This window comes from Sapajus apella, unplaced genomic scaffold, assembly GCF_009761245.1.
Source record: "Sapajus apella isolate SASKATOON/1434 unplaced genomic scaffold, GSC_monkey_1.0 scaffold28, whole genome shotgun sequence".
NCBI lineage: Eukaryota > Metazoa > Chordata > Mammalia > Primates > Cebidae > Sapajus > Sapajus apella.
Genome location: NW_022436968.1, coordinates 16,181,080 through 16,208,498, shown reverse-complemented (window position 1 = coordinate 16,208,498; position 27,419 = coordinate 16,181,080). Strand labels below are relative to the sequence as shown.

At 39.0% G+C, this 27,419-nt stretch overlaps 1 protein-coding gene across 3 annotated transcripts in view; it reads right to left on the bottom strand.

Annotated features, from left to right (window-relative positions):
* The window catches only part of TTN (titin), a 269,746-nt gene that overhangs the window by 174,022 nt on the left and 68,305 nt on the right, over positions 1-27,419 (bottom strand). For 2 of the 3 annotated variants that reach the window (XM_032293068.1, XM_032293069.1), the window contains one exon: positions 26,647-26,925. In XM_032293068.1, the coding sequence (XP_032148959.1) occupies positions 26,647-26,925 (279 nt within the window). Of the gene's footprint in view, positions 1-219; positions 499-586; positions 866-968; positions 1,248-1,357; positions 1,646-2,161; positions 2,441-2,556; positions 2,839-3,250; positions 3,530-3,755; positions 4,038-5,377; positions 5,666-5,806; positions 6,095-6,230; positions 6,510-6,609; positions 6,889-6,982; positions 7,262-7,459; positions 7,748-7,849; positions 8,129-8,281; positions 8,564-8,682; positions 8,962-9,203; positions 9,486-10,060; positions 10,349-10,476; positions 10,765-10,867; positions 11,147-11,254; positions 11,534-11,626; positions 11,906-12,064; positions 12,353-12,468; positions 12,748-13,873; positions 14,156-14,273; positions 14,553-15,598; positions 15,881-16,093; positions 16,373-16,618; positions 16,907-17,008; positions 17,288-17,399; positions 17,679-18,100; positions 18,380-18,476; positions 18,759-18,903; positions 19,183-19,313; positions 19,602-19,733; positions 20,013-20,113; positions 20,393-20,499; positions 20,779-20,872; positions 21,155-21,246; positions 21,526-21,643; positions 21,932-22,048; positions 22,328-22,423; positions 22,703-23,146; positions 23,426-23,525; positions 23,808-24,324; positions 24,889-26,646; positions 26,926-27,419 lie in introns of all 3 variants that reach the window. The other variant, XM_032293067.1, reaches the window with a different exon arrangement.

Here is a 27,419-nt window from a genome sequence, read left to right as displayed (position 1 = left end):
AGGCAAATGATTACATAATCCTTCCTATTAAAGATTTAGTCATATTAGCACTCTCAGTAAAGTCCATAGACAAAGATAAGCCACTAACTGTAGATAGGATTACTTAAGCAGAATATTTACCTTTGGAAAGATTTTCCTAAAAACAAGGCCCTCCCCAGACATTTTAAATCTTGTTCAAAAGACACACAAATTTGTTTACTTTAAAAATACAGCAGTCACCTTGAACGGTAAGGAAAGTTGATGCAGAAACTTCTCCCACGCTGTTTTCAGCTTTGCAGATATATTCTCCACTATCATTAATATCAACCTGGTTGAAAACCAGTGTAGCAACATTATTCCTAAAATGCATTTTGTAGGTCGTAGTGGGTCTCAATTTCGTGTCTCCTTTATACCAGGATACCCCAATTTCAGGGGTTCCAGCAAGCTGGCATTGTAGAGAGGCAGAGTCTCCAACAGTTACCTTAACCGGCTCCAAGTGTTTGACAAAATATGGTGGTTCTGCAGCCAAAAGAGATAATCAGTCATGAAGGAGACGTGCCAGATCATCGATTGTATATAAAGATAAGAATGTGCAATTATGACAAACCTAGTATCAGTATTTGGGCTGAACAGGAATCCTTTCCAGAAGCATTTTCAATGTAGCAGTTGTACTGTCCTGCATCCTCTACTGTACTACTTGGAATTTCCAGGATTGCTGATTTTTCAGTCCTAGTTATGTTACACCTCTGAGAGGGAGTTATATTTATGCCATTTTTCTTCCAGGTAACCGAAATGGGAGGAGTTCCAGTGAATGTACCCTCTAGGATCAGTGGTTTTCCTTTTTCTATGCTGTAATCATTCAGCCTCTTCACAAATTTGGCTGGGGCTAAAGTAAACAAATTGAAAATATAAAATCAAACACATATACATACAGACATAGACAAATCTAATTACTAATCATATTAATGTAGAAGAGCAGTCTGACAAACCTTTTATGTAGAGATGTGTTGTACAAGAAGCCTTGCCAGCTTCATTGCTAACTATGCAAGTATATTCTCCACTTTGTGATGTTTCTACATCAAACAACTCCAGTTCAGCAACTGAATCCTCCAAAGACACATTACATCTGTCCCCTGGTACTAGTTCACTGCTACCCTTGAACCAGTTAACACTGAAAGGAGGTGTTCCTTTTATGATACTTGTGAAAGTTACATTGGTCCCAGTTAAAACATCCATGGGATCAGGTTTCTGAACAAAAGATGGTGGCTCTAAACAGAAAAGCACATACCAGAAAAGATTTAGGATTTGTGACTTGTTATGACAAACATGCTTAATAAACCATGAAATGCAATTCTATTTTACTGTTTTGTAAACTGACCTCTCACAGTCAAAGGAGCACTACATTCATCAGAACCAGCCATATTAGTAGCTATACATGTGTAGTCACCACTGTCTGATTCTTCCAGGATGTTCACAGTTAAAGCACAAGTATTATCTGTCAGGGTGGTCTGGTATTTCCTTCCACTGCTGATCTCATTTCCTTCATGGAACCAGGAGACAGAGATTGGAGGTGACCCATAGACTTTACACTCCATTACAACTGAGGAACCAGATAGACCATTTGTCTCTTTCAATTTTCTTACGAATGAAGGAGGAACGATTCGGTCTGAATGTGATACAAAAAAAAAAAAATTAAGCAAAAACAAAAGATGACAATTATCAAATGACTTAAAGAGAGAACTGTCTTTTTGATGGAATATCCCTAGATACATTTGGCTCTTTTGTGAGGGTATCAGAAAATCCCCCATGGGTTCACACTATCAGAAGCTTGGAGAATCAGTGGACAAAATGTGATGGTTGAATTGATGGGGATTTTGTTCTCTCTTTGCCGTGAAGGATTATGTGGTAAATTATCTCAGCATAAGTGAAGATTGCTTTAATCTTATCCAGGGACTATGTTTCATTCCTATCATCATTTTAGAAATTCTTCCAAAAGAAAGGGATATAACTTTTGAACATGGGTTTCTTCTAATTCTACAGATGGTATTGCCTCTGAATTTGCTGATTCAAAGATGTCAGACACATGTTATGCTATGTAAGATGGAGCTACCCATATACATTCATGAAAATCAGGAACTACATTATTCTCATGATAAATGAAAAGCCCAAGAAATCAACCAACCTGAAACCTGCACTGAAGCTGTGCAGCTGTCTTTGCCAACACGGTTCTGCACCTCAAAGCTGTATACCCCACTATCACTTGGCGCTACATTGATGATCTTAAGTCCAGATACTTTGTTGAAGAAGCTTATTTTGTATTTGTTGTCACTTGTTAGCTCTTTTCCATCCTTAAACCACTTAGTACTGAGTTCAGGGGTGCCAGCTACTGTACACTCCAAGGTACAGGTGTCTCCTGTGGTAACTTGTATGGATTCCGGCTTTTCTATAATTGTTGCAGGCTCTGGAATGAAATATAAAAGATATCCATATTTTAAACTCAAATTGAAAAACTAAAGAAAACACAGATCCTGGTGAGTGTGTGCCTTGTATGCACGATAACATCATATTTGTACTAACCAAGAACGGATAGCGTGGCGAAGCACTCTTGCATCCCAGCATCATTTTTGATCTGACAAGTGTATTTTCCAGCATTGGCTGGTTCCACTCTTGAAAACTGTAAGGTTGCAATGTTTTCCGAATAAGAAATCCATATGTTGTCACTTTCTCTAACAATTTCCCCCTTATCTTTGAACCACACCACTGAAATGGGCTCAGCGCCTTCAATGGTCGTCTGCAGTTGAACTTCTTTACTGACGACAGTAGAAATGTCACTGAGCTTCTTCACAAATCTTGGTGGTGCTGATGAAAAAAAGAGGAAAACCAGGGTTTTAAAATGTGTGGGACTGAAAGCATTTCGCCCAAATCATGAATGCCAGGAATCAAACTAGTGATAATGTGTTATTTTCATTTAAGAGGGATTTTTGGTGGATGTGAGCAGGGACAGATTAAAGTTTGTATTCAGCAGGAAAGTTGAATATCTTGTCTACTCTAGCTTTCTTAATCCAATCAAAACCTAATGGCAACATTATCTAAAAGGATATTTAATAGGATTTAGAAAAGGGAAGCAGATTAAACAGAAAGGGTCTTGGAAAGGAAATAATGGGAAAGTGGAACAGGCTTCTAGTGATAAGACTGGGCTGCAGTGAAGGGGCAACACAGTATTACAATTAGAAGGGAAGTCATGAGCAGAAGAGAATGCAGTCAATCTAACCTTTGAGAGTGATGGAGCCAACGCAAGTGTCGCTCCCCACGTCGTTTGTGGCTTTACACTGATATTCCCCCATGTCTGCAGTGTCGACATTCAGGATGTGGATACTGGTAAGGAAGTTCTCAGACATGATCTTGTATTTCTTGCCGCTCCGAAGTTCTCTTTTGTCTTTATACCAAGAAACTTGAAATGGAGGAGTGCCCCGAAGCTCACATTCAAGGTGAACATCAGTTCCTTTCAGTGTCTCAACAGGATGAGGCTTTTTGCGGAAAATGGGTGGTTCTAAAATGGGGAAAAAAGGAAACTTCAGATGTATTCTGTAAGCATATAGTTAAAAGTAAGAATCGATCTTCCACTCCATCAGAGATAGAATGAAGAAAAACACTTTCAATTCTTTGTTGTGTCCTTTCCCAATTTTAAAACATCGGTGGAGAGTCAAACAGGGAGTTAAGAGGACAACTAAAGAGGAGGCTAATGTGAAAAACACACAGGTGGGCAGAGCTCTGACCTTTAACTTTTAAGGACGTGCTGCTGCTGGCACTGCCTGCTGCGTTGTGGGCCTCACAGGTGTAGTCACCACTGTCTTCAACACTGAGATTGTACATTTCCAGCACTGCCACCGAGTCAACGAATGACATTCTAAATTTACTGCTCTCTTGAATTTCAGTCTCGTCCTTGTACCATAAAACTTTGATTTCTGGAGACCCGCCGATTTTGCATTCATATCTTGTGAATTCATTGTGTTTCACAATTCTTGAAGATTCTAGCTTCTTAATAAACCTGGGTGGTTCTGTGGAACCAAGAAGAAAAGCACAGGGTAAGGGATGAAAAAGATGTGTATCATTCAAGACGAAGTGAAAAAAATAATCTTTGCTAGAGAGTACTTTAGCTCTGGAAAACAAATTTATGCAGTTCAAGGAAGAAGAGTTAAATGAAACCTAAACAGAAAATTTCTAAAATAAAATACGCTTGTTTTTGTAAGCATCCACATCAAGTATTACCACTAAAGGAATGAGAAAAAGATGTTACTCTCTATTGTGCAGTCCTCTCCACAGCAAAGGAGTTACTTTTCTAGTGCCAAGATCAGAGATAATAGCATGTATTGGTCTGTGGAAGCCCTCTGAGGTCCACAGGGAATGAGAGTTTGATTACTGTCCTGTATGTGAACCAGCGGAGAACTACTTCCTAAGGCTGCAATGCTATCAGTTACTATAGCTATCAGCTATAGCATGAAGAGCCGGAATGGAAAAATGGGTCAGATATCTTAATATTTTTAAAATGCCACTTTCTCTTATAGGTGTTAAATGGATATTCCTTCGACCTTCATAATTTTCCTTTGTAGTGTGTGAGAGCAATGCTTTCTTCATTAGCTGAAGCAAAAATTCAGGCATAGGGAAGTAAAAATGATTAGCTATATGTCATAGAGCAAATGGGCCGCTAAATCTAATCATATTTTAATTTTAAGATATTTATAAACCACCACCACAAAAATTCTTAAAAATACTCTAATGGGCCAGACCAGCAGTCCACTGGGTGAACTATTTAATTTCCGACAGTAGCAGCTATAAAGATATGGGAGAAACACATGATTGCCTTCCATAATAGCAGATACTGATCTACTTACTCCCCAGCCCCTGACCTCCACCATTATTTAAATGGGGCTAGTGGAGGAAAGTAAATTGAGCTTATCCTTCTCATCTGAATTCTTGAAGGGCTTGACAGTTGCATGCTTTGCTATGCCTTAGAGTGACAAAATCCATTCATTTACCAAGTACTGTGGAAGACAAGTCATTTGCAATAAATTCACTTTTTTTTTGTCCTATGATAACTTCTTTCAAACTAGGATTTTCTTGCAATTTTGTAGAGTTTTGGTTAATCTCTCTCTAGTCTCTATTAAAGTCTTTGAAAATGGACTTTCAGTCCATGTTTTCCTAGTTTTTTTTGAAAATTATTTTTCAAAAGTAATTAAAAAATATTTGTCCCCATTTGGAAGGTCCTTGATCCACTTGATCTATTCTAATCACTAGACTCTGTTCCTAAACATAGCTCTCTCTCAAGCACACCCACCCTTCTGTGTTTTAAGATACTGAAAATGTAAAAGAGATCTTGCTCATTCACTCTAACAAGTACCTTGTACACCCAGCTGAGCGGAACAAGAGTCTTTTCCAGCGACGTTGCTTGCATAGCAGGTATATTGCCCGGCATCGCCTTTGCCTACTTTGAGAACTGTCAGAGTGGCAGTATTTTCTACCAGAGTCATCTTATAGTTGCCTCCAGGGCGAATCTCTCTGTTATCTTTGGCCCAAGTGATTTTGATTGGTGCAGTCCCAGTTACATGACATTTAAAAGTACCACTTTCTCCAAGAGCAAGATCTACCGATACAGGCTTTAGATCAAAGAAAGGAGGCACTTCATGCTCTGAAAAGAATGAAGACCGACATGGTGATTTTGATTTCCATGCTCTCACACACAGAGCAGAAGCTAAATGGCACCAAGCTTTTGGTGGCCTGGAGCAGCGAAGCTGCTTTACCATGAAGAAGGTAGTGGCAAGCTACTTACCTGAGAGAATGAGCTTGGCACTGGATGAAGCAGTCCCAAGAGGATTAGAAGCAGAGCAATTATACTGCCCTACGTGGCTCTGGTCAGTTTGTAAAATCTGAAGAGTTGCTACATTGTGAACAAAAGATGTCTGCAAATTAGCATCATCTTTTAAAAGTACCCCATCCTTGTACCAAGACACTTGAAGAGGTTCTGAACCATTGATGCGGCATTCAAATGCAACTGGGAAGCCTAGAGTTTCATGAACGTCTTTCAGTTTTCTTGCAAAGGAAGGTGGAAGTTTGCGCTCTGTAAAGAAGTTACAGATAATCCTTATTTACAAGAGAGAAAGAATCCACAACATATTTTAATTCATGAAAGTTTTGATGTTTTTAAGAAAACGAATCTGTCCACACACAGCAAGACTTGTTAACGTCATCATCACCTTTGATAACAAGCACAGCTGAAGAAGCGATGGCCCCCACGCTGTTCTCTGCCTTGCATGTATACTCTCCCACATCACTGTGATCCACTTTGTTGATCACTAAGGAAGCAACATTATTTTTGAACTGCATTTTATATGCAGGAGCTGATCGTAACTTTGTGTGTTCTTTGTACCAAGAAATTCTAATTTCTGGAGTTCCATCCACTTTACACCGTAAAGTTGTAGGTTCTCCAATGGCTGCTTCCACATGTTCCAGAGGTTCGATAAAGTACGGTGGTTCTATGGTACAAAGGATGGTAATCAGTCAGTCAGTCATGCTAAGTAAAAGAGGATGTTTGAAAAGGAAGAAAGCAATAAAAAGAGGTAGCTGTCAACACACCTAAGACAGACACCAGAGCTTCACAGATATCTTGACCGGCCTCATTTTCTATCAGGCAACTGTACTGTGCATAATCCTCTACTGTGCTCTCGAGAATTTCCAGTATGGTAGATTTTTCTGTCATAGTAATGCTGCAACTCTCAGACTGTGAAATAAGATACTCGTTCTTCACCCAGCTCACTGAGATTGGAGGCGTGCCAGTGAATGTGGCCTCCAGCACTATGGGGCTTCCTGTCTCAACACTGAAATCAGCCAATCTTTTCACAAAGGTGGCTGGTTCTGTAAGGAGAAAACATGAGGGTAAAATTCATGTCTTCTAATGAAGACTTAGGAGAAATTTTAAAAGATGCACATATTGGGGGAAAGAGCAAACCTTTCACAAAAAGGTGTGTGGTACAGGAAGCACTGCCGGCATCATTAGTAACGAGGCAAGAATAGTCTCCACTTTGCAGTGGCTGCACCTCAAACAACTCCAGCTCTGTGACAAAATCTTCCAGAGAGATGTTGCATGACTCCCCAGGCACCAGTTCCCTGCTGCCTTTAAACCACTTGACCTTGAAAGGAGGGGTGCCTCTGATGACACTGGTGAATGTGAGGCTCATTCCAGGCAAAACTTCCACAGAATCAGGAGTTTGTTCAAAAGATGGTGGTTCTAGATATTGCGAGGTGGAAGGGGAGATTAAGAGAAGAAAGAAATCCAAGTGAGAAGTGCTTTTGCTCCTTAAAAAAAGAGAGCTAAGACTATACATGAAGACAAAATAAAGAACTAAAGAAACTCCAGGGAAGACAGGCATCAAGTCCACATGAAAGAGGTGTTAGAGAAGCAGCAGCCGTATCCCTGCACACTGACCTTGCACAGTCAGGACCGCCGAGCACTCGTCGGAACCAGCGACGTTGGCTGCCACGCATGTGTATGTGCCTGTGTCGGAGGGCTCCAACAAGCTCAGATTCAAAGTGCAGACGTTTTCTGAAAAGCTGGACTGACACTTGGGCCCACTAACAATCTCATTTCCATCCTGAAACCAGCCAACTGAAATCGGGGCTGAGCCAGAGACTCGGCACTCCAAAACCACTGAGGACCCCAGGATGGCATTCATGTCTTTCAGCTTGCGGATGAAGGAAGGAGGCACAATCCGATCTACGTGGGGAAGGGTAGTTTTGAGTTTAAAGAGAAGTTTTATTCCGCCCCCTCCCACCCCCCGGAAATATTGTCTATTCATAGAAATCTCATTCGACTCACCAGAAACATGGACAGATACAGTGCAGTTACTTTTGCCAACACTGTTTTTCACTTCAAAGCTATATAACCCTTTGTCGCTCATTTCTGCAGAGGGGATTTTAAGGGAAGCCACTTTATTGATGAATGTAATGTGATGTTTGCTATCTGCAGACAATTCTCTTCCATCTTTGAACCACTTGGCTGAAAGTTCTGGTGTTCCAGTCACTACACACTCTAATGCAAAAGGATTTCCAGTAGTGACAGTCATGGGTTCGGGCTTCTCTATGATTCTGGCTGGTTCTGAAAGAAGAAGTATTTTGCTTTGAAAACAAAGCCACTTTTCAGGCTCAAAAGTGCAATCACTGTATTACTGGATAAGAGGAGTATTTAAGGAAAATAATCATGGATCAATTAACTTGATTTTTTTTCTGCTGGCTGTGCTTTGCTACTAACCTAGTACAGTCAAGACTGCAGAGCATTCTCTCATTCCGGCATCATTTTTTATTTGGCATATATATTTTCCAGAATTAGATGCTTCTGGACTCCCCAGCTGGAGGGTTGCAATGTTATCAATGAATGAAATCCTGGTGTTTTCACTCTCTCTGATGACTTCACCTTTATCTTTCAGCCAGACAACAGAAATTGGCTGGAAGCCTTCCACTACGGCCCGTAACTCAACAGCCTCCCCAATAAGTGTCGAGGTGTCACTTAGCTTTTTCACGAATCGTGGAGGTTCTGATGAAAGAAATTTGTGGTTAGAGAAAAAATGTGAGAATCATGACCACACAAGTTATTAGTTAGGCAAGAACAGATAGAAGGAAGGGGCATATATTTTTGTGCCCATGTATACAAACCTTTGAACTTGACAGAGCAAGAACACGTGTCACTTCCCACCTCGTTCGCAGCTTTGCAGTGATATTCCCCGACATCGGAGGCTTCAAGATTAAGGATATGAAGACTTGTATCAAAATTTTTCGAAGTGATTTTAAATTTCTTGCTGCTTCGGACTTGCTTTCGATCTTTAACCCATATTACTTCAAATGGGGGAGTTCCCGAAATTTCACATTGAAGAATCACATCAGAACCTTTAAGAGCTCCTACTGGAGAAGGCTTCTGGGTGAAAACAGGAGGTGCTACCAGAAAAAAAGGAGACAAACAATGAGAACACATACTTACTAAAAAGTAAAAAAAAAAAAAATTAAATCTAGAACCATGAAGAGTGATTGGTGAGATCAAAGAAATGACAATTCGTTAAGTCTTGTTAAAGAATTGCAATCAAATAACCTTAAATATCCTTTTATTTTAGGGCTCATAACTTTTCTAAGAGCCCAAGTCAGAGGAGAGTAAAGAAACAAAGAAGCTTGGTATGCCTAACCTTTCACTGTCAACGCTGTGCTGCAGCTGGCATCACCAACACCATTATGGGCCTCACAAATGTAGTCCCCGCTGTCCTCAGCACTGGCTTCATTGATAGTAAGCAATGCCACGGAATTGATGAATGACATGTTGTATTTCCAACTTTCATGAAGTTCGCTGTCATTTCGGAACCACGAAACTTTGATTTCTGGGGAGCCACTTATTTTACATTCCAGTTGAATGGATTCTCCCTGCTTTGCAACTTTTGAAGCTTCTAATTTCTTAACAAACTTTGGAGGTTCTAGTAAACCAAATGAAATAGTCAGTAAGGGATATTTATTATACATGTTAAAAGAGCTTGCTTTTATAGCTGAAGATCCCATAAATTCATATTTAAGCTGGTTTGTTACTAAGAATATACTTTCTGAAGATTTTGGGTAAAATTAGTTATCTTTTAAATTAAATAATCTCATAACATTTTTAATGGAGAATTTAGTTGATACTTTTTTTTAGTTTGTGAGTTAAAACATAAAAGTTAATGTATTATAGATATATTTGATCAACATTTAGTAATGATAAATCAGAATGCCATATAACAAGAAAGCATGAAAATATGGAATGGATAGTTAAAACAACATTTAACAAATTTCAATTAAACAATACTTTTTGATAGAATGACACTTAGAGATACACTAACGTAAAGAGCAATATAAAGAGAAAACACAACTTCGATTAATGTTGCCTCCAACATTAATACACAAATTCCAATAGATCCAGTTAGTTTATCTCAAACATTTAAACACAAAAGAAACTTTTATAAGACAATTTTGCAAACATGGGAAGGAACAAATATTGTTAACTGCCATGGAATGATACCTTTTACACTGAGCTGAGCTGAGCACATGTCTTTGCCAACATCATTGGTTGCTTGGCAAGTATATTGACCAGAGTCTCCTTTGCCTACTTTAAGAATTCTCAAATGCGGAGTGTTTCCCACACAGGTGATTGTATAGTTTCCTCCAGGACGGATCTCCTTGTTATCTTTTGACCAAGTGATTCGCATCGGTTGAGCACCAGTAACATGACACTCAAAATCAGCACTTTCTCCAGCAATAACATCTATAGATACCGGCTTGATGTCAAAGAAGGGAGATTTCTTAGGTTCTGGAAGATGAGAAGAAAGGCAATGTGTATTTTTTGTTTGTTTGTTTTTTTGCCATTGGTCATTTCTACTTTGACAATGAAATAAGAAGTCACAGTTTGCAAAGAAAAAGATTGACATGTGAACAAACCTCTGGCTGTGAGTCTAGCACTAGAAGACGCTGTTCCAAGTGGGTTGGAAGCTGAGCAAGAGTACTGGCCAGAGTGACTCAAGTCAGTTTGCAAAATTTTTAAAGTTGCCACATTATCTACGAATGATGTCTGTAGATTTTCATCATCTCTTAAAAGGACTCCGTCTCTATACCAGCACACTTGGATGGGTGCGGAGCCATTTAATCGACAAGTAAGTGTAACAGGTAACCCTACGGTTTGTTCAATGTCCTTTAATTGTCTTGCAAAGGAAGGTGGGAGTTGGCGCTCTGTAGGGAGACATGAGGCATTAGGAGATGAAGTGAGAATTTCACCATAAAGATATAAGAGTTAAGGGGAAAAAAAATTCTTAATTTGTAAAATATCATTCACCTTGAATTGTGAACACAGTCTTAGAAGAAGCAGTTCCTATACTATTTTCGGCTTTGCATGTGTACTCTCCACTGTCATTGATGTTCACTTTATTAAAAACAAGTGTGGCCACGTTGTTTGTAAAGTAGGTTCTGTATTCAGGAGTTGACCGTAATTTGGTGTCTCCTTTGTACCAAGACACGGTAATTTCTGGTGTCCCAGCAACTTGGCATTGTAAAGAAACCGAATCTCCAACAGATGCCTCCAAAGGTTCCAGTTCCATAACAAAATAAGGTGGTTCTAAGGAAAAAAGGCTCACAATCAGCAACTGGAATTAATGAATATTGAAGAAACTATGCTACATGTTAGAAGAACACAAATAATTTAACAGACAATAAGACAACGCACCTAATGTAGATACCAGAGCTTCACAAACATCCCTTCCTGCCTCATTTTCAATCTCGCAGGAATACTGTCCTGCATCTCTTTTTGTGCTATTCACAATTTCCAGCATACAAGTTTTTTCTGTTGTGACTATGTTACATTTTTCAGAGGGAGTTATGTTAAATCCATTCTTTTTCCATGTGACGGAAATTGGAAGTGTTCCAGTGTAGGTGCTTTCCAGAATTATGGACTTCCCTGGTTCTACAGAATGATCACTTAATCTCTTCACAAATGCAGCTGGTTCTAGTAAGTGACAAAGCACAGCAGTTAAACAAAATAAAAACCCAGGCATGCCAGTATACAGAAAATAGGAAAAGCAAATCCACTTAAGCAAACCTTTTACAAAGAGACGAGTAGTGCAGGATGCTTGGCCAGCATTGTTAGAAACCACACAGGTGTATTCCCCACTCTGAGATATGTCAATATTAAATAATTCCAGTTCTGCCACAGTGTCTTCAAAATAGATGTTGCACCGGTCTCCTTTCACTAGTTCTCTGGCACCTCTGAACCAGCCGACCTTGAATGGAGGGGTTCCTCTAATAACACTTGTGAAGGTTACATTTCTGCCTGGTAGTACTTCCAAAGGTTCAGGTTCTTTCACAAAAGAGGGTGATTCTATATAGACATGGAGGACAATGAAAAGATCCTGTAAGCTTCAAATGGAGTTGCAATTTTGATTAAAACACTAGCATACTTTCGAATGTTTGTCCACATAGATGTGCGCCTGAAGAGGAATTTGTAAGAAATTCCTTCCAAGTTTGACTGTCTACTGACCTTGTACAGTTAACACTGCACGGCATTCATCAGACCCAGCGACATTAGCAGCCACGCATGTGTAATTGCCCGTATCTGATGAATCCAGAGAATTCAATTGCAATATGCAGACATTATCTGAAAATGTGGTTTGGTACTTTGCTCCACTGACAATCTTAGTTTTCTCATGAAACCACGCAACTGAGATAGGTGATGATCCAGCGACTTTGCATTCCAAGACACAAGAGGCACCTAACACCCCACCAGTATTTTTCAGTCTTCGTGTGAAGGTGGGAGGAACTGCTCGATCTGTGTGAGGAAAGGTAAAAGACTCACGATGATTTGAAAGAATAGAAGAAACCTGAGAGAAGGAAACTTGAAAAGGGAATTTGCATAAGCAACCAGAGGAAAATAGCAGAACTAACCTGAAACATCAACCACAGCTGTGCAGCTGCTTTTTCCAACATTGTTTTGAACCTGGAAAGTGTATGTGCCTGCGTCTTGCCTGTCAACTGAGAGAATCTTTAAGGAAGAGACTTTATTGTAGAAGCTAAATTTGTGCTTTTGGCTGCTGGTCAACAGCTTTCCATCCTTGTACCATTCAACAGAGAGTTCCGGAGTACCAGCCACCTTACACTCCAGAGTGCACGTTTCTCCCACGGTCACTGTCATCGGCCCTGCCTTCTCAACAATGACTGCGGGCTCTGAAATAAAACATGATATCCATTTGTCAAAGTCTGGGATCTTTGCTACGTCTCTACTATTACATTCACTAAGACTGTTTCTGCCAATGAGATGGCTATATTTAGGGCGCTGTCTCTCTGGACTTTAAAGTGTGATTCCCTAATTGTATGCAGTCATAAGTTTTTTATTTTAATATTTATTCTTTTTAGTTTTCTTTTCTCCTTATTTTTTGTCCCTCCCCCACTCTTGCTGTCATCTTATATAGCAATTATTCTTAAGAAATATATGTTTGTGCACAACTCAACTTCAAAAAAATTTAAACAATGTGCATTAGGCAGTATATATTGATTTCCACTTGATCCTCTGTAGATCGAAGGCTACAGGTCATTGTAAATTACTTGCTATTTTTGCTCTGCTTTAAGGTGCTAAAGACAATTCTTTGAAAGTTGTTATTCAAACAATTGTTTAATCATAATTTTTTTTTTTTGAGATAGAGTCTTGCTCTGTCACTCAGGCTGGAATGCAGTGGTGCAATCTCAGCTCACTACAACCTTCGCCTCCTGGGTTCAAGTGATTTTCCTGCCTCAGCCTCCTGAGTAGCTGGGACTACAGGCACATGCCACCACGCCTGGCTAATTTTTTGTATTTTTAGTAGAGGAGGGGTTTCACTATGTTAGCCAGGGTGGTCTTGATCTCTTGACCTCATGATCTGCCCACCTCAGGTTCTGAAAGTGGTGGGATTACAGGCATGAGCCACCACATCCAGCCATTTAATTGTAATTTAATTTTATGTGCAAGCTTTGCTATGAAATGCCAACCTTTGGACTTCTTGTTAATTTTAACAATTAGTCTTATAGCACATGCTGAGCTCTGTATTATTTCATGTTTAATCAAAGATAGTTATGATTATATCTGCTAATTGATTAAGGCAGGTAGTTATTAAATAAAACTGATGTCTAATTTTTGTTAGAATCATAGAAACAGAAAAGAGTATTTGAAAGATCAACTGTGTCTTTCCTCTAGACCTTCCAAATAGATGAAGATAAAAATAGTTCTAGAAGAAATTCAGAAAAAGAGTCTGCTAGTAACTCTAGTAATACATTCCAGCATTTGGCACCAGTTTCTATTGGGGGCTATTGTACCAACCTAAGACGGTCAGTGTGGCCATGTTCTCCCTCATTCCACCATCATTCTTGATTTGGCAAATATACTTTCCAGCATTAGCTGGCTCTACTTTTGCAAACTGTAGAGTTGCAACATTTTCCACAAATGTAATCCTGATGTTTTCACTTTCTCTAATCACTTCTTCCTTCTCTTTAAGCCACTGGACAAAAATAGGCTGTGTGCCTTCTATGGATGCCTGTAATTCAGCAGACTCTCCAGCTACAACGGTGAGGCTGTTCAGTTTGGAGACAAATCTTGGTGGTTCTGAACAGGAAAAGATGGATAGAGATTTTTGCAAAGACTGTCCACATCATGCAAGAGAGAAAAAAATAGGATTTTGCACATTCATGACATTTCTGCCATGTGGAAGAACTATGTTTACCTTTCAATTTTACAGTACAAACGCAAGTATCACTTCCCACTTCATTCTGGGCTTTGCAGTGGTATTCGCCGATGTCTGAAGTGTCCACATGGAGGATGTGAATACTTGCGTGGAAGTTTTTGGATGCAATCTTGTATTTCTTGCTGCTTCTGAGTTGCCGCTTGTCTTTGTACCATACCACATCAAATGGTGGCGTTCCCGAAAGTTCACATTCAATGCTGACTTCAGCATTTTTAAGGGTTTCTACTACAGGAGGAAAGCTGCTAAAAACAGGTGGCTCTGTAAAAAACAAGAATTTCTCATGACTTGGGCTACTGAATTTCACAGAATGAAAGTTTTTTATTTGCCTTTAAATTGGAAGAAATGTTTAAGATATTCTAATGAGTAAATAGAATCCAGTGCTATCACTATCATGGGATTACAGCCTCAGAAGCCATTCACCTTTACAAGATAACCAGCTGGACGGGAAGAGAACCCAGATAGATCCTAGATGTCATTACTGAACAGTTCAACATTCTGTCTACTCCACCTTACTGTTGTATCTTAGACTAAAAAGACTGAAACAAAAATTGTAAACAAGCAAGTATAGTAATAAATAGGATTTGCATGAAGTATGGAATTCTAATTTCAAGGATGAAATTTTTTTTATATGCTCTATAACAGACACTTGGAAGTCATCACAACATCTGTGATCTAAGTCTTCCATTTAAGCAAATGATTACTGCAATAATTGTCTTACAACATGACAAACTTGGCTTTGTGACAAAAAAAAGCACTGGAAAATTGCAGCAAAAAATACAGGTACTATTTGTATCAAGGTACAGTCATATAATTTTTAAAAGATAGGAAGTGATTCTTGAGACAGAGGGGAAAAATGTGATTGTCCTGTTTTAAACGTAAGGGTAAATAAAACCTTTATTGTCTTCACTTTTTGTAGATATAGTAAATAGTGCTTGTTGTTAATGATATAGATTATAATGAGAGTGATATATCTGTAAGTTGATTGTGGTGAAAGATTAATTTTTAAATGCCTGCTTCATTTTTTGTGTGCAGTTTTGAAACATCACATTTGATGTTTGGCCAGTGTGTTGAGGTAATCAGAATTATGACACTGGAATAACAAGAAAAATATTTCAGAATGCCTAGTTACATGTAAGCAAAATTCAAGAAGGAAAAACATCTAAAAAGGAAAATAATACTAGCTCAGGAAAACATTCTATGATCTCAAATGGAAACTAAAATGATACTTAAAGAATAAAGAGCTATAATACCCAGGGGAGAAGATGGTTTTCAGTTAATGAGAAACACAAGAACGAGATGTCTACCTTTTACTATAACCTTGGTACTGCAGCTTGTGCTGCCAGCGGGATTCTGAGCCTCACAAATGAAATCTCCACTGTCCTCAGTACCGAGATTGTTCATCTGTATGACGGCCACTGAGTCAATGAAAGTCATTCTGTACTTATCACTGGCTGGAAGTTCGTGTTCATTTCGAAACCACACAACTCTGATTTCCGGGGATCCAGCTATCTTGCATTCAAGTCGTGCAGAGTCACCTGCTTTCACAATTTTGGATGCTTCTAATTTCTTTACAAACTTTGGTGGTTCTAAATAGTCAGGAAAAAGGAGAGTATAAGAAAACAGAAATAAATAACAATAGTTAAATTAGGTAGTATGCAGGGAAGAGAAAAAAAGGAGCAAATACTATCTACTATATTAGAAAGAATAATGCTTTCTTGATTGTTTAGAGACATTGTAACTGAATACAGAGAGAACCATAGCCATAGTCAGACAGACATAAAACAGTCAAACCTGCACACCTGTCACAAGCAACACTGTAGTACAAGAGTCGCTACCAACATCATTGGTAACATGGCAAGTATACTGTCCAGTCTTAGAAGCATCCACTGAGTAGAGATTTAAGAAGCTAGTCGACCCTTCCAAGCCAATGAAACATTTAGGACCCGAGGCAAGTTCCACATCATCCTTAAACCATTTTATTTTAAATGGTGGTGTTCCTTTTAGTACTGCCTTAAATTCCACTGTAGAATCAGGTATGGCTTGCTGTCGCTCAGGTTTCACTAGGAAGCTTGGTGGTTCTATAGATTTTAAGAGAGATATATTTAATTAAATTGCTTGTAGTTGAATTATTGCAACAGTTTTATGGACATATAAGAAAATACTCCTGAAAAGTGGCAATGGCTGAATATTTCTTGAATGCAATTAATATGTGTCTAAAGAAACAGAATCATAGAGATTTTAGCTCTAAAGGATACAAAGGTAAGAGTGATACATTTAAGAAGCACTCACAAAGAAGAATCAAGAAGAGGTAAAGAAATTCTAACCTTTCACAGTTAAGATGCCACTGCATGCATCATCTCCTGCTACATTTGACACTTTGCATGTGTAATTTGCAGTATCTTCTAATTCCAGATTATTAACTTCTAGAGACACAGTTCTCTCATGGCATACAAGTCTGTATTTTGCACTTGTAGATATTTCTTTTCCATCTTTAAACCACTGAGCACTAATGGGAAGGGAACCAGAAACTTTGCACTCCATATGAATAGAAGAGCCCAGAACTTTATCCATTTTGGTTAATTTTTTGGTGAATGATGGAGGAATATTTTGATCTGTCCAATGCAAACAGCAAAACACATCCATTAATCTCTTGCTATTTGTTTACAAAGGACATAATATAAATAAGGGAAGCTGACTTGCGTGGAGATACAAACCTAGCACTCTCAGGTAGGCATCACAGCTACTGCTTCCAAAGTCATTTTCCACCTTGAAAGTATACTGACCGCTGTCCTGCTTCATTACTGACTGAATCCTAAAACTGGCCACATTATTTTCAAAACTCATTGAAAAGTATCTACTGGGAACAATTTGTTTCCCATCTTTAAGCCATTTCACTTTGAGTTCCGGTGTTCCAGCCACAACACATTCCAAGGTCACCGGATCTTTCTCTGTAACATCAACTGATTTCGGTTTCTCTATGATTTGAGCTGGTTCTGCAGTAAGAATGAAAATATGAATGAGTTACATTGATAACTCCACTAGAAATAATGTCTACTCATGATACTATCTCCATAGACTGTCTTTGAAAGAGAACAGCTTACAAACCTTGTACTAAAAGGAAAGCATAACACCTCTCAACTCCTGACTCATTCTTGGCTTGACACGTATATCTCCCACTGTGTCCATTATCCACACTTCTGATTTGAAGTGTGGCCACATTGTCCACAAATGAAATATAAATGTTATCATCTTCATCAAGAATCTGATCATCCTTTAGCCAGGTTATAGAAATAGGAGGAGAGCCTGCCACAGTACTCTGAAAGGTGGCAGAACTTTTTAAAACAGTAGTGGTATTTTCTATCTTCTTAGTGAACGATGGTGGTTCTGTGATTAAAGAAGAGAGTGTGAAAAGAAGAGACATATTGTAACTCCTACCCATAATCGTAAGATTAAAAAGTGTTGCAGAATTTTTTTTTTTTTTTTTTGAGACGGAATTTCACTCTTGTTACCCAGGCTGGAGTGCAATGGCGCGATCTCGGCTCACTGCAACCTCCACCTCCTGGGTTCAAGCAATTCTCCTGCCTCAGCCTCCCGAGTAGCTGGGATTACAGGCATGTGCCACCATGCCCAGCTAATTTTTGTATTTTTAGTAGAGATGAGGTTTCACCATGTTGACCAGGATGGTCTCCATCTCTTGACATCGTGATCCACCCACCTTGGCCTCCCAAAGTGCTGGGATTATAGGCATGAGCCATTGCGCCTGGCCCAGAATTTTTATTTGGTAGGCTGCTTCTTGAATAACTGACCTTTTAGGGCGACTCTAGTACTGCAAGAACAGCTGCCACCTTCATTGGATACAATGCACTGGTATTCCCCAGTGTCAGAAGGGTCACACTTCGTTATATGGAGGTTAAACACAGATACTCTGTCGGTCAATATGTATTTTTTGCTGCTTCTAATTTCCTTGTTATTCTTCAGCCAAGTGACTTCAAATGGAGATGTTCCCATAACTTCACACTCCAGCTCCACGTCACTATCTTTTACTACCTCCACAGGCTTCAGCTCTCTGATAAAGGTGGGGGGTTCTAAAGATTCAAAAGGAAGACAGTAGCTTACTCAAGGGAAGACCCCAAACCTGTCAGGCAGCACAGCCCAAATGGAGAATAGATTCCAATCACGAACCTTTCACTTTTAGTTCAACGCTGCAGCTCGCCGTGCCTGCATCATTTCGAGCTTCACAGACATAAGTCCCACTATTTTCTACCCTGGCACCAGAAATCTGGAAAGTGGCTAAACCATCAATGAAGGAAATGCCATGTTTCTGAATGGCTGTTATTTCATTCCCATCTAGATACCAAGACACGCGGATTTCAGGAGTGCCTGTTATTTGGCATTCAAACGTTGTTGACTGTCCATTCCTCAGCACTAAGACTGGACTGGGCTTCTTAATGAATTGAGGAGGTTCTAAAGATGGAAAAATAATTGTGATGTTGAATATTTTAAAAAAACAGGTCACTGGGAAAAACTGCTTTCTTAAGCGTCTCTTCCTCCCACCCCCTAGCAAGAAAATCTAGACAAGCAAGAAAGTGAGGAGATGTAGAGACCAGACCTTTTACAAAGAGAGTGGCTTTACTGGTTGCTGTACCAACATCATTGCTTAGTTGGCAAATGTAGGTTCCAGAATCGGAAGCTTTGGCTGCAAAGAGCTCTAGAATGGTAGAGGTGTCATCCTTCCAGACCGAGCGGGCTGCTCCTGAGTGTAACTCTTTGTTATCTTTAAACCACTTTATTGTCATGGGTGCAGTGCCACCCACAAGAGCCTTTAACTGTACCCTTGTGTTGGGATTGACATCTTGTGACTGTGGCTTTTCCACAAAGTAAGGGGGTTCTGGGTGAAAGAAAAAAGAAGCAAAAGAAAGAGGAAGTTTTATTTTATAACTTAGTAATAAAGGTAAGAATTGAGAAATGAAAGAAAAATATTTTGTAAGTTTTTGGTAAGTGGAAATAAAATTTGCCAACCTTTGACTGTCAGATAACCGCTGCACTGGTTGTGCCCTGCCTTGTTGGTGGCAGAACAAGTGTATGTCCCAGTGTCTGTACCTTCCAGCTGGCTTATTTCCAAGAAGGCAGTATTGTCATGAAAAGAGAATTTGTATTTTTCACTTGCTGATATTTCTTGGTCATCTTTGAACCATTGGATGCTTATGGGATGTGACCCAGCTACTATACATTCTAAGTCAATGAAAGAGCCTTTAATGCTGTCCATTTTCTTCAGCTTTTTGGTGAATGAAGGAGGTATGATAAGATCTATCCAATGAAAAAGCAAAAAAAAAAAAAAAAAAAAAAAGGTCAATCTACTAATTTGTATTTTTTTTTTTAATTTTAAGAGAGGAAGAGCATGAAAGTGCCCAATCCTCTCTATAGAAGAACAATACCAACCTAATACATTAATTCTAGCCTTGCAGCTGCTCCTTCCAACATCATTTTGGACCTCGAAAGTATATTCTCCACTATCTTTCTTCTCTGTAGAAATAATCTTCAGTATTGAGACTGTATCAGTGACACTGATTTTATATTTTGAGCCCAGGGTCAGTTCTTGACCATCTTTATACCATTTGGCTGAAATCTCCTTAGTCCCTGAAAATTTAACCTGCAACGTGGCTGGGTCTCCTTGGGTGACGTCTATAGACACAGCCTCCTCAATGATGGTTGCAGGTTCTGTAGAAAACAAAGGCATAGATGTGGGTTGTGTATTACCCTGCTGAAAGGCTTACATCTGCATTTCTTCCACAAACCCATGGCAAACTTTCAGAACCAACCTTTTACTGAGAGTAATGCAGAACATCTTTGTATTCCTGCATCATTTTTGGCCTGACATACATATTTCCCATCATGCTTGACTTCAATGCCACTGAGGTACAGACTGGCCACATTGTTCTCAAAGGTCATTCTTATATTATCATCTTCAGTGATTTCATCATTGTCTTTTAACCAAGTCACTGTAATTGGCAAGGAGCCCTTCAGAGTGGCCTGGAAGGCAGCTGTGCCTCCTTGGAGGGAGCTGGTACTCTCGATCTTCTTTATGAAGCATGGGGGTTCTAGCAGAAGAATGAATTCTCAATCAACATTATTCCTATAGTAAAACTGGCTTAAAAACTAATTTACTCTTCAGAAGGGCCAGTTCATCACTGGAACTAATACTAACCTCTTAAAGTCACCCTGGCACTGCAGATGCTGCTGCCCACCTCATTGGTCACCCGACACTGGTATTCGCCAGCATCTGTAGCTACAAACTTGAGGATCTGCAGGCTAACCAAGTGATCCTGAAGGAAGGTCTTATACTTTCTACCACTTCGCAGGACTGTGTTGTCTTTGAACCAAGTGATCTCAAAGGGAGGACTGCCTGCCACTTCAGCCAGCAACATGACATCATACTCCTTTAAGACTTCAATTGACTTAAATTCCTTGGTAAAGTAAGGTGGCTCTACAGTAAAAAAGGAATGATTTGCATTAAGGGAGGAGGGGTCTGTGCCATGGGCCATAACTTCGGCAATACAAGAGCCAAAGTGAACACAAACCTTTGACTATGATAATACTACTGCAGTGGTCACTGCCAGCCTCATTTTGGGCCTCACACATATATTCACCACTGTCTTCAGTGGCAACATCTGTCAGTCTTAGAACTGCAGTAGACTCCACAAAAGACATTCTGTGTTTGCTGCTCTCCTTAATTTCTCTATCATTTGCAAACCACGTTATTTTAATTGGTGGGGTACCAGTTACTTTGCAGGCTAGCTGGGTGGCATCTCCCTTCTTTAACAGCTGTGATGACTCTAACTTTTCAATAAATGTGGCAGGTTCTGTGGACAGAAGGGAATAATTAAGCACTGTGAGAAAGAGGGAAGAATTTATAACAAGGGTAGCACAAAGATATCAAGAAAACAATGCGAACCTTTTACAAACAAGTTTGCACTGCATTCCACGCCTCCAGCGACATTGCTGACTTTACACGTGTATGTGCCTGAATCAGAGGTTTTTACTGCATAGAGTTCCAGAGAACTCTCTAAAGCTTCTTTGGTAATATAGCAGCTTCCACCAGAAACCAGCTCTTTGTTGCCCTTAAACCATCTGATTGTGAGAGGAGTAGATCCTTGGAAAGTGCTCTTCAGGCAGACTGCTGAGCCAGGCAGAACATCCTTTGATCCAGGTTTAGTTACAAAACTGGGTGGTTCTGAAGAAGGGGTATAAGAAAGAATTTCAAAGAATTGAGAGGTCTGATCTAAGGGAAGATAACTTAATTTGAACATAATCTTTAATAAGGAGGAGAAAATGCAAAGTCTCCAGCCAACCTTGCACAATCAGGGCTCCACTGCTGTCTTTGCTTCCCACGGAATTTGTGGCTCGACAAGTGAAATTCCCTGCATCACTCATGTCTACCCTGATGATCTCCAAAGAGGCTGTGCCTTCCACAAATGCTATTCTGTATCTGTCAGAAGAAGTGATTTCTTTGCTGTCCTTAAACCAGGACACCCTCATGGGGAGGGAGCCTGCAATTTTGCAGTCCAGTCTGCAGGTACCACTAACAACACTATCCACGTTGCGCAAGGGCTTGGTAAAAAATGGAGCAATGTCTCGATCTGTTTGTGGCACAAGAAGGGAGAAAAGGTCAATATAGAAAAGTGCTCAGTGATTGATTCTACGCCATTTGTTGGGTTTCAAACAAATATGTAGCATCATTTTCTAAAAATACTAACCTAATACAGTGAATGTTGTCTCACAGGAGCTGCTGCCCACTTCATTGGAAATCTCAAATGTGTATTGACCACTATCGTGCAGCTCAGCTGAATAAAATTTGAGTTGGGCAACATTGTTTTTAAAACTTATTCGGTACTTTTTACTGGCGACCAAGGGTCTCCCATCTTTGTACCATTTGGGCTTCAGCTCTGGGGTGCCTGCCACTGTGTACTCCAGTGTGGCTGGGTCTCCTGCTGTCACCTGGATCAGCTCTGCTCGCTCAATGATTTTGGCAGGTTCTACAATGGTATGAAATAGTTAGGATCCTAAATGTGTATTAGGGTTTCACTTTAAATTTAAATAGCATTTCGAGGTTTAAGTGTTCCTACACAAACCTTTAACTATTAATTCCCCAACAGATGTTTGGCTTCCAGCTTCATTTTCAGCTAGGCATGTGTATTTGCCTCCGAAACTAATCTGAACATCAGGGATTATCAAGACTGCAACACCATTGGAAAAGCTCATTTTGATTTTTCCGTCTTCTCTAATGACCTCTTGTCCTTTCATCCATATGACAGAAATGGGCTCTGACCCTCTCACGGCAGCTTGTAGGGTAACAGTTTGTCCTGCCAGTGCAATAAAATCATCTACTTTCTTTACAAAGGTTGGAGGTTCTAGTTAAGAAAAGAGAGCATATAAAACACATCAATTCCCAAATGCTTTCAACACCACCCATCTATATTTAAGAGTTTTATCAAGATTATATTTATCTGGTCCCAATACTACTATTTCATAGTGTTCACTAGAAGAAGAAATAAAAGTTAAGAATAATTATAATTTCATCAAAGAGACAGAGGCATAGAAGATAAATATGTATCAGCTGACAAAATGGCTTATTATGTAATTCCCCTTTGTTATCAGATCATAGATATTTACACTGGTCTCAGTAAAAAGACCAGGTGAAAGTTACTGACTTTGTTCCAAAGGTCCCAGGTCAAACCAAGACAAAACAAATGTAAAGGATAGGATAAGAGAAGAAAGTACCAATTTTTCTTCCATGGGGTAAGAAAGCTATTTTGACAATTTATTAAAGAGACATGAGGTTTTCAAGCACTAACCTTTGAGTAAGTGTGTTGCCCGGCAGCCACACTTGCCGACTTCATTGGCAACAACACATTCATATTCACCAACATCTGCACTATTAAACGAAAAGATCTCCAGACACACAAGAGACTTCTGAGAAAACAATCTGTATTTTTTACTACTTCGAATTTGCTTCTTATCTTTGAACCAGCTAATTTCAAATGGTCCAGTGCCTGAGACTTCACACTGAAGTAGAGCATTTGTTCCTCTCACTATGTCTGCAGGCTCAAGAGTTTTGATGAAAGAAGGAGGTTCTACAAAAGCACGAATGCATTGTGTAAGTAAAGGGTAATAGGCAAGTAAAAGGAAAATATTTTCTCAGAAAAATACTGAATGGAAACTCCGTAAACAAACCTTTGATAACTATTTCAGTACTGCAGCTATCACTGCCAACGTCATTCACTGCTTCACATGAGTAACTTCCGCTGTCTTCAACTTTTACATTCGTAATATCAAGTATAGCCTCAGAATTGACAAAAGATATTCGGACTGTGTTACTTTCACTGAGTTCTTTGTTATTTTTAAACCAAGTAACCTGGATCACAGGTGAGCCCTTCAGTTTGCAATGGAGGCGTGCTGATTCACCTGGGAGCATTAAGTAAGAGGGGTCCACCTTCTTCACGAAGGATGGTGGCTCTACATGAAGTTTACAAAAAAGAAAAAGGAGAAGATATCTGAAACATAAACTCCACAAAAGAGAAGTAGACATACACAACAAAGAGACCCAACACACATAAAATATCTCCACAAAAATTCTGAAAAAGCTGTGGTGCATTTAATAGGTTCCTACCATTCTAAGACACTTCCCTAGTCTCTTGACTTAAAATAGAACAACAATAAACAAACTACCTACACAAAAAGCAATTTCATAAAATAAGATGGGTAAGGATTGCCCAGACACTTGGAGTTTTTTCTTAGAAGAAATTTTAAGCAAGCTTTGTTAAAAGCAGACAATTTAAAAGAACAAAAGTAAGTGAAATTTGAGGAGGATTAAAAAAATAAAATCAAACAATGCCAGGAATTTCCAAAACCATAATATTTGCTGAATGACATTATTTTAATAACAAAGCTTACTGTATTGTTTGACAACAGTTTTTGTGCTGAGGATTCCTTGCAGAGAAGGAACTGGAAAATACATTCACAGGTTTCTTACCTCTGACTGTGACTGTGGTTGAACAGGAGCTGCTTCCAGCCTCATTTGAAGCTGTACAGACATAGGTTCCTGAATCTTTCAGTTTGGCCAAAGGAATCTCAAGTGTTGCTATTTTATCTTCAAAATAGATCTTATAATCTTTCCCTGGGGGGAGTTTTTGCCCATCTTTGTTCCACGTAACTGTGACTTTTCTGTCTTCATCTACTTGGCACTCAAGGTGGACCTTCTTATTGATAGCGGACTGCACAGGCTCTAATTCTTTAATGAAATGTGGCTTGTCAATGACGATCAACTCTGCTTGGCAGATGTCTGCTCCAAACTTGTTAGAAGCCTTACAAGAATAAACTCCTCTATCTTGAATGGTAAGGTTTGAGAGTTCTAAAATGTGTTTGTTTTCTACGTCGGAAATCTTGTGGTTAGGTGAAGGTGAGAGTGCAGCACCATCTTTTTGCCAAATGGTTTCTATCACAGGAGTCCCTGTCACTGTGCAGAGGAACTTGGCTGCCTTACCCACAAAAGTTGTAATGGACTTAGGCCTGGAGAGAAAGGTTGGTGGATATGCCTCTGCAAAAGAAATTTTTTCCAGCATTACATTTAGTTCCCACCAAAGCACTTGCTGTCATTATATATTCCAAGACAGAGAAAAGATGAATTAAGTCTTTAGATAAACATGAGCCATAACTTACAGTAATGTGTTAATAAGAACAAAAGATTGTCAAAGGAAAGGGATGAGAGTGTTCTTTATAAAGGAGCAAGATATCACTTTACTTGTCTCTATCAAAGAAAAGACAAGTGTTTCTTTATTAAGTAACGTTGCTAAAGATTTGTCCATTTTAGTGGCTAATTATTTGATAAGCTATTCAACTGATACTTTAATTCTGCAAATCAGGAGACAATGTAAGGAAGATAAAATGTATTTGACTCTTCTGAAGAGTAAGGATATCAAATGATGAGAAGATTGTAGTTTTGTGATGTCTTTCTAACCTTAATGTCAACTGCTGGAAATTCTTATATGGAGTAACTATGAATGCATCCTCTAGGCCAACTCAAACTTGTAAAAATATTTAATAGCAGCAACTTCCCCTTTCCATTCTGCATCTTGAAGCAAGAATTTAAGAACCTCTCTTTTTAATTTTTTTAAGTCATCCTTCTCCTCCTTTCCTCTTATTATCTGAAGCTTCCATATTAGTCCCATTCCTAAATTGACCTGATTTGAGTAAAGAAACTTCCAAAAGTGTCAGTATGAATAATGTCATGTACTTGGTTGCATGGAGACTTTTTGACCAGAGTGAAACACACTGGTTGGGTCATAATGAGTCTGGGTTTTTCTTAGGGTCATGTAAAAGGATTGTAGAGAAGATGAAGCTATAGGGAACCTCATCTTTTTCAAGTCTAAGAAATGTGCTATATTTGCCTTTCCCCTTGATATTCTCATTGACAAAGAAGACCAAGGGACAACCTCCCTCAACAGTCCATGTACGGCTTGACCGCACTCTATCCCTGTCCACAAACCATAGTTCATACTCACACCTTCTCTTGAAAAGAGGGAAAGAAAGAAAAGGAAAGAGAGAGAAAGAGAAAGAAAGAAAAGAAAGAAAGAAAGATGAAAGAAAGAAAGAAAGGAAGGAGGGAAGGAATGAACAAAGGGGAAGGAAGGAAGGGAGGGAGGGAAAGAAAGAAAAAGAGAAAGAAGGAAGGGGGGAGGGAGGGAGGGAGGAAAGAAGGATAAAAAACAAGCTAGTAATATTTTGGTTAATGAAGAAATTCAAATATTTGATGAATGTTAACTATTAGCTATTGAAAGTCACCCTATGTATCAATTAGAAAATTGGGAATAGGATATTTGTGTAATTGTCTTATTTTTAAATTAGTAAAAATGCCTAGTTTTAAGTCCTACACTATCTCCCTGCCTTACATTAGTATTTAATTTTAGACTTAGATACTGACTTTTTAAGTTTATAATTCTGTTCTTAATTGGTTATTTGATTTAAAATTTTTAAAAACATTGAGACATTATTTCTTTTTAGTAGCACCAAACTTTCCTGATATGTTTTATATGAAGGGCCAAGCCAAGCTCATTTGATTACTTAATATTGTCTTCAAATAATGAATTATTTTTTCTTTGGTCAGTAGTAGAAGTATGGCTGTAAATAATGATTTCTTGTCCCATATAGGCTCTGCAGTACCTAGCTACCATGTTACCATCTTGGTTATTGGTTTCTCTAGTTGGTAGAACAAGCATTTCCCATACATGTACAAAAAGCAAAAAAGGCAACAATATGAAATGAGGTGACAACATCTGTGTCAATGTATGGCATTTACCTGTCACAGTTAGTGTGGCTGTACAGCTGACACTACCATACTCATTGGAAGCTTTGCACGTATACTCGCCGCAGTCAACCACCTGGGTTCTCAGGATTTCAAGGGTGGAGAGATACTTTGCAGATCGAATAGAACACTTGTCACTCTCATAAATTTGTCGGCCAGCTTTAAACCACTGGAACCGGACATTGGGAGCAGTTTGGATCTCACAGGTGAATTTGGCTAGGTGGCCCAGTGCTACTTCCAGGGGTTCGATTCTCCTCTTGATCACTGGGGCAGCTGCAAAGGGAAGTAGAGTCCATTAACATGCTTCCTTATCAGGCATACCACATTTTTCTTTTTCTTCTAACTTTTGTTGTTGTTAATGGAGTAAAACAGTTGAAATTGGTGAGATGGATTACAGCAGTTTAAGACAAGTGACTGGAAAATGAGAAAGATCATTGAAGGCAAAAGAAGACAATAAGCTTTTTTTTTTTTTTTGAAAGAAAAACACATTCAATCATTGCTTTGCAGTGAATTGTGAAAAAATACTAAAATGTGAGGCTACTGGGTTACATGCATAACTGAAAATAATGTGAACAAATATGATATACTAAATAAAGTGATGAAGTGAAACAACAGCAAAAAAGAAATAGAAACAAGAAACAGGCAACTAATCATGGTTATTTTTAATTTTCACAGTGTGAGAACTGTGATTTCAGAGTGGCTAGATGTTCACTGATAGCTTTTTATTACATATTATGAAAGTATCTTCATATGAAAATAAACTAAGA